Below are 10,532 nucleotides of genomic sequence, written 5' to 3' on the forward strand. Positions count from 1 at the left end.
ACTGTAAATTCTAGCTTACAGACATAAATTATATCTAAGAGCTGTTTTAAAGAAAAGTTTGGGAGACAGTTTTATTAATTTAGCATTTATAATTAATCATCTATTTAGTAGATCATAGTGCAGGATACTTCAGTGTGCTTGATAATGCTTGTCAGTATTAACATGTGTGCTCAACATCACTTCCAAAAATGTAGATATTCTTGATAAATTTAAATAAAAAGACGTCTGCATCAACATGTTGACAATGTATAATATTTGGCCGAAATTGGGCTTAAAGACAGGTAAAGTCTGCAAGCCTACACTAGATGGCATGCATGGAATGTAAGAAATCTCAAGGACCTCGGGCAGTACTGCAAAACAAACAAACAAAAATCAAGAATTTGAAAATGGACTCAGGAAAACACTCTGATGGACTGGCGAGCTGTCCAGGGTGTACCCTGCCTTTCGCCCAAAGACTGCTGGGACAGGCTCCAGCTTCCCCGCGACCCTTCATTGGATTTAGCGGTTAGGATAATTAATGAATGAATGACTCAGGAAAACAGATGATTGCCAAACTACAACTATAGCATGAAGTAGTGGTAGAAGTTTAAAGCCCTACTACTACAGAATGAAGCCTACAGATTTTTAAGGAGCATAATTAGACATTCCTGTTCATTGCTAAGGTGAATTGATCACTGCTCACACATAAGTCACTTTGAGTAAAAGCATCTGCTAAATGACTGCAAAATAGAATAGAATAGAATAGAATAGAATAGAATAGAATAGAACTGCTTTTCAAGTCTAACCCTATTACATTTACTTTCTAACCCCAAACTCCACCCAGCACATATTTATCTGATAAACAGGCCTGCTTGCAGTCAGAGCATTAAAAAGCTTTTGGTGGATTATGTAAGAAAAGAACAAAAAGGAGTTTTGTATGCAGGAAGATAAAAGTTTTTACAGTGTTGTTAAAAGAAAAGCTGATTCAGTATAGTGATAAACATGCTTCCCTGTTGTCCTTCATCAAATTTAGTTTGCAGCTATAAAATTTCAAACGTGTACTTTATGATTAAATATCAGTAACATTTGTTAGTTTAATCATGTTTGGTGCCCAGTTCATGTTATTTGGAGCCACAATCCTGCAGTTTTTCCTTGTTTCTTTACTCCAACACATCTGATTCAAATTATTCCAACAGCCTATGATGTTCTGAGTCAGATTTCCTGAAAGAAGGAATCATTCAAACCTGCTGAACAGTGGATATATGACGACTGACTATAAAAAAAAAAAATGTAATTCATGAAATAGTGAATATTATCCCCACAACTTGACAGAAAGAAAATAATTTACAGCCTGTTTTCTTGGCAGGAAAACTGGCTGTAAATTATACCATTTTTATAATAATAATATAACATTTATTTGTTTCGCTTCCCCCCCCCCAACTATTTCACTTTTACATGTTTGACAGTAGATGAATAACAAACGCAAATACTTCCGCAGCCTCATCTACCTGATTGGCTGGACAGACCGACACGGTCAACGTCACTCAGTTTTGGGTCTGCGCACGGCTCTGTAACCAAACCAGAAATCATGCCGAGTTTTCTATGGAAAATCTTTTTTATTCACTTCATCGCCATCACAGGCTTTTCGATGTGTTTTTGCAACTTTATAGTACCAGAAGAAAATCCAAAAATACCACCTATCGCCAAATATTTCAGCACAAAAGGGAGGTATGAAGAAGTGAACCCGTATCTCATAAAGGACATACTTGCTGTCAACAGATCTATTTTACAGCCTCCGTCAGAACAGTGTCGCGAAATCCATCTGACTGCCATAATAAGACATGGGACAAGATATCCGACTACTAAAAACGTCAAAAAGATGCAGAAGCTTTACGACCTGGTTATGACAAGTGCCTCTGCCACACACAGCTGGCTGCATGAAATCAAAACACAGTGGAGGATGTGGTACACTGAAGACATGGACGGCCGACTCGTCCAGAAAGGTGTGGACGACCTCAAACATCTGGCCGTCAGGCTGTCAAAGCTGTTCCCTTCAATGATCTTAGAGAAGAAGCTTCGAGGGGGACTCATCAAGTTCATAACCAGCTCGAAGCACAGATGTGTGAACAGCACGCTGTCTTTCAAGGCAGGACTGACTGAGCTCTGGGGCATTAAAGGTATTACCATAATAACGAGCAGGCTTTCTTAACTTTATCTTAAATTCCTCAGGCATATTTGGGCTTACTTTAATGTTTTTTCATGTTTCGAGGGATGGAAGTTTTCGATTTTCCCTGACTGCTTTTGAACGCAACACACTTGTCCCGCCTCATCGAATCTGTGTCCAAACAGCGCCATCTACGGAACTTGATTGGCAGACTGGAGTTCATTTTATCCGAGAAATAATAGCACATTTATCGATTAATGAATAACAGTTATTATCTAAATTACTTTAGAGCACGTCTAGACCCAAGTGCAGTCCATTTTCTTTGCTTAACGAGCAGATATAAAACTTTAGTGACTGACTGCAAATAGATAGTGGGTGCAAATGTAGAGAAGAAAGCGTTCAAACAGCGTTGCTGAAAATAGTCTTAAACAATGTCTAAACTCATAAAACAAATATTATTCATACTTTAAAGCATATTAATGTAGTTTTCTTTAATTTACTGTTCAAAACTCTCAGCACCGTCAGGACATTGGGAGGTATGAGCACGGTGTCAAAGTAAATGGCGGTGTTTGTTAATGTGATCACTAGTAGGTATTACCTAATCAAAACTTGTTATCCTGCTGTTTTTGTTTTGTATACATTACCTCTGTCATTAAAACTCAATTAAAGTTTAACTTTAACAAATCAGCAGGGTAAAGTAAATATTCCACGTAAACCTAACTAAACCTCAGATGTACGACTGTAAGTGAATGCAGCAAGTAGTGTACCGCACATAGACTGTAGCTTTGTTCTACGTCATTGGTGTCAAACAACAGTCCTGAATAATTTCTGGGTCACTTTGAGGAAGTTGAAAAGAAGCTGTTAGATCCATTTGATAATGATTTTAATCAGGTGTGTTGGAGAGAGGAAACAACAAAAACTCACGGGATAGAAGTCCTTAACGACTGCAGTTTGACACCCTGTTCACATCATTACCCTTTTTTTCTTGTTGTCTTTTCTTTTTTTTAAAGTCATATTGAGGATGTGAAAGTTTTAAATCAACCAGATGTCACAACTGTGCAGAGTTACATTCCAAAGAATGCAGAAAAAAAGGCTTCTGAAACTTATTTGGCTCAAAGCAATATTTCCTTGATATCAATTAGGTGTAAGGGTTTGTGCAATGATGGTTAAAGCCATACAGCACATAATCATTTTAAGTAGGCAACCAATTATTAAAAAATATTATTGGTTGTTTGATTTTTCTAGTTTTACCAAATTTTTCCCATCAGATGACCACTTTAGTTTTAACAAAGTGCTAATTATTTCATAAAATATATACTTTAAAAAAAAAAAAAAAAGTCATATTCACATTTGCCACTCTTTTCCAACTCTACGCCAGTGCCTGCCACCTGCATCCAAGAATTGTCAAGACCCATCCTGCTTCCCATGTAACAAATTTCAATTTAACCCCCTAAGGATGATGCTACAGCTTGGAGCTGATAAAAAGTCTGTGTAATGTTTTGCTTTTTTCATGCAGATGTGGAGTTTGACCATGCAGTGAATGATGCTCTCATGAGATTCTTTGATCACTGCACCAGATTTGTGGAGGAGGTTGATAACAATCCATCAGCTATGACAGAGGTGGACAAATTCAAGCACGGCCCAGAGATGAAGAGGGTCCAGCAGAAGATTGCAGAACGTCTTGAAGTCCCATACAATCTCATCTCGGATGGTCAGTGGAGGATTGATATTTCTGACAATTTGAGCATTTTTAAATGATTCAAGGTTCCTTTATTTGTCCCACAGCAGGGAAATTCACAACGCAACAGCAGCAAAGAGAACTCAGAGGAAAAAGGGCTAGGTACTGAATAAAATACAGATAATAATAAATATAAATATAGAATATAAAATAGATAAAGAATCCAAAAAGTAGTGCAGATAATTTTTTTAACTTGTAAGTAATTGTAACTGTCTATTAACCCCTGCTTTTTTTTAACTTGTACTCCAGTGCAAAGACAGCAGCACTCAAAAGGGCTGTAAATTTGCCATGCGCCTGTTTTTTGTGCTGAAGGTTTATACTGTATGTGCTTGTTGTAATTTGAAAAAAAAAATAGCATGCAGTTTAAACAGTGATCAAATCTTTGTATAATGTAATTTACAATGTTTATTACTGGTTTTTCATGATAAATACAACAATGTCAATTGTTGCAGTAACACTGCTGTAATAAGACTGCATAACAGCTACATAAATTACATTCCATTTGTAGATTAAAGTACTGCATGCAATTGTTCCCTGAAATGCAGTAAAGGAGGACAGAAGTGCATACACAGTAAGTGTTGAAGTACTTAGAACAAAAGGAAAAATTGTACACATTGGAGACTAATTTGAATATCCTCTTCTATTTTATAAATGCAAGAACTGCTAAACCCAGATATTTCTGCTATATTTTATTTACCGGTATAGTGTGTGTTTGCACAGCAGGGGGTGCTGTTTTACTGTTGGTAAATGACTAAAGCGCCAACACTTGTTAATTCACTCTACTTTAGTAGAATTTCCCTTTTTTATTTGTGAATGAAAATGAAACGTCTCTTTTGGAGGTATTCATACTTCTGCAGATAGAAATTATGTTCTTAAAAATTCCTCAGCATTAATCTAACATGAGATTTATGTGTGTGTTGTTGGTTTTTTTTCAAATTACAGATGTCTCATTAAGTCATTGTCATGAAATATAAAAAACTGAATTTGTGGCTCTGAACTTTTCTATGTGAAAGTCTAAACAGATTCAGTTCATGCTTCTTTTCTTTCTAATCCCTTCAGTTTTTCCAGTTCAATAGTTGCACTTATTCCCTAGATTTTAAACCACCTGAATTGTTTTATAGCAGCATATAAAACAGACAATTATTTATTGACTCTTGTCATGTGTTTTACTCTCCTCTCTACTGCATGTGCTAGATTTTGAATACAAAGTGCAATTGAATCTTATTTTGCACACAAATGTATTTGTATTTCCACTCCCAATCATCCACTGTACTAAAAATTGCGCAACAATTATAGGATAGATTCTTTTGCCCTGTGTTTTTTTTTTCTCATTGCAAGTTAACCTATTGTGTATCACTGTTTAATAACATTTTATGTAATTTTTTTTTTTCCTCCAGACATGGCGGAAGCTGCATTCTATATGTGTGCTTATGAGTTTGCCATCAAGACAGTGAACTCCCCGTGGTGCTACCTCTTTGATGAAATCGATGCACAGGTACAGCGACGTATGATCGCAGCCATGTTAATTCATTTTGAACGATTCTAGACAATGGATCCTTTTCATACAGTAAACTGAAACTTTTGCTTTAAGCTTATCCTGTTTTCAGAGTTTGCTGTTTCAATTTCATAACATGTATGATTTTTTTCCCTTTGCATGTTTCACAAAAATTTCACGGTTAATGCTACTTCTGGACTTTTGTTCCTTTTAGGTGGTGCCAAGTTAATTTCTTTTACAGCATAGCCTTATGTTGAGGAGTAGATGATTTACATAGATTTTGGTAAATTGATCAAAAGCAGGATTTCAGAGGAAACAGTAGATTCTTTTTTTCTTGTATGATCTGAAGGGAATTGATCTGTAGAAAACCTGTACGAGTCTATGGAAAATAAGTCAGAACTAATAACACAATTAGTGTTGAACCTTGCAAACATGTTGAGAACGCCTACAAACACCTAATGATCTGGACATTAATTAGCTTGTTGTTGATTACCTTTTGATGAGCTTAGATTAATAACTGTATGAAGCATTTCCATATCATGTCTTATACAACTACATACATTAAATAACAAAGAAAGGACATTTTTGAGTGTCCAGCTACTGTTTTGTGTTGCGAGCAGACTGATAATGCACTTCACACAGTGAAATAAAATATCTTTACAGTCATGGCATATACTTTACATTAAAACCATTCATTTGTACCATCTGTTTCAACAGGTAATGGAGTATTCATTAGATCTGAAGCAATTCTGGAAAAGAGGTTATGGATTTGATATTAACAGCAAGTCAAGCTGCATTCTTTTCCATGATGTGTTCAGTCGAATGGACCAGGCAGTTAATGCAAACAAGTGAGTAAAAGACTAAAGCCAGTTGAACGACTGAGACAAATATAGTGTATTACATAAGGCTGAAAAGCTTACAAAGGCTGTGGACGCCACAAATCAGCAGTCAGCACAAATGGAGGAAATTCACAACTATTGTTCCCCTCACCAGGAGTTGGCCAACAAAAATCACATCTAGAGCAGGGTGGGAATTTAAACTCAACCAGGGCAACTTTTAAGTAAATAGAAGTTTTTCTTACTTTGGGTAATGATCCTATTTGTGAGTCCAACATCAGAAAATCACTGAACAAAAGTGGTGTGCAAGACTCAGGATTCAGAACACAACCTCACTCCAAAAACAATTTTGCTGCCCATCTGCAACTTGTTACAAAGGAAAGATGCTAAAAGATTTTTTTCCCTTTTTTTTACATAAGACCAAAATAGAAGATTTAACTTCAAACAAAAGCTGTTGTGTTTGGTCAAAGAAAGACCCAGAATTTCAGCATCTTTCTATTTATGAAACATGCTGGTGGTAGTATTATAATTGGCCTGTTTTGCATCTGAGGCAGGAGAAGCTATCCTTAAAAAATATTTACTGAGGAAGAATTATGACCCCATGTAATGTCTTTTAACTTGGTACATCTGACATTTTGTAAGTTTCTAATATAACCTACAACAGATCATTTTAATTGAAACAAATGCATTAACAAAAAAAACAGAACCCTCATGCATACTTAGACTGGTTTTCTAAAGGAACACATATATGTTCTGTTTTAGCCTTCATGTTTCAATAGAAAAAAATACATAATCACCTTTTTTTTGCCCATCATTTGAGATATTTTGTTTTTCATGTAAGGCAATAATACTTCTTTGAAGCGCCTGGTATTCTTAAGTAATCTGAAACAAATTAAATAAAAATAAATAAAATTTTTAAAAAAGTAAAAAAAAAAAAAAAACACATATACATATATATATATATATATATATATATATATATATATATATATATATATATATATATATATATATATATATATATATATATATAATAAATATATATATATAATATATATATATATATATTATAAATTTATAATATATATATTATATATAAATTATAAATTTTATATATATATATATGTATATGTGTATATATATAATTTTTACATATATATATATATATATATGTGTGTGTGTGTGTGTATATATATGTATATGTGTATATATATAATTTTTAATATGTGTATATATGTATATGTGTATATATATATAAGTTTTAAATCGTAATTTGAACCCACTTGAGGGTTTGTTAAACTCCACTAGTATAGAATAATGCTTTTATCAACTAAAAAGGGTGAATCGTCACTTAAATGAAAAAGGCAGAAATGACCTGAAAATAGTTAGAAACAGTACCAGTTCAGACTGTAGATATAAACTGAGTTTTCATTTAGAGTGGCCAGCTGAGAAATCTGCAGACTATAATCCATGTTACACTGCTCTGTGTTCCAGGTTAGGCCAGCAAGTGACTGAAGAAGTGACAGTCCAGGTCGGTCACGCAGAGACCCTCCTCCCGCTTCTTACCCTCCTGGGCTTCTTCAAAGACGCCACCACCCTGACATCAACCAATTATGCCTCACTGACCCAACGTTCTTTCCGCACCAGCAGCATAGTGCCCTATGCAGCCAACTTGGTCCTGGTGCTGTATGACTGTGGGGGAGGCGACGTTAGACTGCAAGCACTGCTCAACGAGAAGCCGGTGACTTTCCCGGGTTTGACTGACCAGCAGTCCTCCATGCCTCTCTATCAAGACGTCAAGGAGCGCTACAGGGATCTACTGAATGGGTGTGACTTTGAGAATGAATGTCAGCTATTCAAAGATCATCCTACTTTAATGTAGGCATATCTATATATCTATAAAAATTAATATATGCTTATAGTGGCTTAAAAGCTCTCAGCTTCAAAGGGTATTAACATCCACATTGGAGGAAAAGTGAAGGAATTACAGCTATTTAAAATGTAGCTGCTTCTTTTTCAAAGGATCAAAAGTATTTGGACATTCAACTCTGAGGATATTTTGTTTGGTTTGTGGGTTATTCCCTCATGAATCTTTCAACAGTGAAGCAGGTAAAAGGTCTGGAATAGATTCCAGGTGCTGCATTTGCATTTGTATTCTCTTGCTGTGAACCCAAAACATGCAATCAAAGGACCTCTCAGTGGATGTGAAACGGACTGTCCATGGGCTGGAAAAAAGAAGAAACCCCTCAGAAGGATAGGAAAATGTTCGGAGTGACTGAAACAACAGTTTAGTACATTCTAAGAGAAAGAAAAAACAGGAGTGAGTTTGGAAACTCCGTCTTGATGTCCATGGAAGGTAACACTCCCCAGGAAGCATCTGCATCAGTGTCTTAAGTTTCCAATAAAAAGAAGACCTGATGAAGACAAATACAGATAGTTCATCACCACAAGGTCCAAATCATCAATCAGCCTCAAAAATACAGTGTGTTTTACAATTCACCAAATACATAGAAAAGTAACCAGCTTCGTTCTGGAACAGTATTTATTGGACTGATTAAAAATAAAATCAACCATCACCAGAAATATGGGAAGTAGAAAGTATGGTGAGGGCTTAGAACGGCTGATGATCCAAAATATACCACATCGTCTGTAAAACATGGTGGAGACAGTTAGATGGTGAAAGCATGTAGGCTTTCAATAGTTCTGGATGAAATCTGCTGTTTATCAGTCATGTGACTGCAGACAGAAGCAGCTGGATGAAATCTGAAGTTAAAGGGATTCATTTTCTGCTCAGATTGAATGTTGATTGAATATCACGTCACAGTACGGATAAACAATAACCCAAAACATTCTGTAAATAGTAACTCAGGAGGTTTTTGGTTTTTTTTTTAAGGAAAAAGAGTGGAATATTCTGCAGTGGTTGAATAAGTCAGCAAATCTCAGTATGATTGACCATGAATTTATTTTAGTTAAGACATAACTTAAGGCATAAAAACCTGCAGGGACAACTGAAGGCAGCTGCAGTAAATGCCAGGGAAAGGATCATAAAAGAGGAAACCAAGTGTTTGAAGATGTCCATGGGTTCCAGATATCAGGCAGTCATCGCCTGCAAAGGATTCTCAACAAAGTGTTCAGCATAAACATTTTGTTTATAGTAAGGATGGCTGTCCAATTACTTTTGAGCCCCTGGAATGAAGAAAAATCACATGAGAATGGTTGCAGTTCCTCAATGCTTCATAGAATATGAAACTTGAAAATTTCAAAGTGCATCTCAGTTGTTTAATTTCTAACCCAGTTTGTTAACATGCAGGACACCAGAGAGAAATAAAGCCACAAGATCTATAAGTTGATATTGTGGCTTTATTTGTAATTTTAAAAAAAAAAAAAAAAAAAAAAAAAAATGGACTGAGGAATATGCTTCTAATAGAAATATCTTGACTTCTGCCAAGTTTGTCATGGATTTATCTCCACTTGTCCATGACCTTAAATCCAAATCAAACATGAAAATTGTAACGTGGGGATTAATTTAAGGCCACCTACCATAATCACATTTTTGCTGCTTTTTGTAAAGTTTGTTCCTAACTTTGCACAATATGAAGTGTGAATTAAAAAATGTATTTTGGCCATGCACTCATACAGTTCCTCTGTATTCCATTTCCTCTCCTTGCCCATTTTTTGTTTGTTTTTTGTCCATTATTTCTCCTTGTTTTATTTGTTAATTTCAGTAAAAAGCACCGGGGACTTTCTAAAAGTGAAGTATGCTTCCAGTTATGACTGCTGTTGCTTCAACCAAAAGTGACCTGTAATGGTTTTCCAATAATTTGTCAAACCATTAAAGTTACTAAAAGTACATAGTAAGACAGTTCAGGTTTTACATCATTCAATAATGAATTCATTAACATAAACTGTCAATAAAATGATGGTTGACTCCTATACTTTCTACTGCAGACTTGATGGTTTATTTTTCTGAAAGCCCTTTTTTAAATGGGTTACCAACATTTGAAACAATCAAATCTGCCTCTCCACCTTAACAAGGTTCTTGTGAATACCTTAAAGATGAGCTACTGACTATAGACTCTTTATTGACAAGAAATGAAACCCCATACATTGACTGATTAGGAAACAATAGGCGCCGGGCATAGACATGTAAAACACTCCCTCATTCTTCAGAAGATTAAAATCAGCCTTAAAGAGCCACAAGGCAACCAGTGTAGAACAGATTCTATCTGACTATTTGTCCACTTGTAAATGTTTTGTATGACTGTGCATTTCCTTATTGTGGATTCATGTCTCATTTTAGTCCGTTTTCATTCATGAATA

The 10,532-nt window shown here is 35.4% G+C and overlaps 1 protein-coding gene across 1 annotated transcript; it reads left to right on the top strand.

Moving 5' to 3' along the window:
* Window positions 1-1,565: 1,565 nt before the first annotated feature.
* On the top strand, window positions 1,566-10,009 carry minpp1a (multiple inositol-polyphosphate phosphatase 1a). The gene is made up of 5 exons (XM_079248555.1): window positions 1,566-2,156; window positions 3,660-3,854; window positions 5,279-5,376; window positions 6,094-6,224; window positions 7,707-10,009. The coding sequence occupies exons 1-5, from the start codon at window positions 1,568-1,570 to the stop codon at window positions 8,092-8,094; spliced, it is 1,401 nt and encodes a 466-aa protein (XP_079104681.1). The 5' UTR covers window positions 1,566-1,567; the 3' UTR covers window positions 8,095-10,009.
* The last annotated feature ends 523 nt before the right edge of the window (window positions 10,010-10,532 follow it).

This window comes from Telmatherina bonti (genome assembly GCF_933228915.1).
Source record: "Telmatherina bonti genome assembly, chromosome: 11".
NCBI classification, from domain to species: Eukaryota; Metazoa; Chordata; class Actinopteri; order Atheriniformes; family Telmatherinidae; genus Telmatherina; species Telmatherina bonti.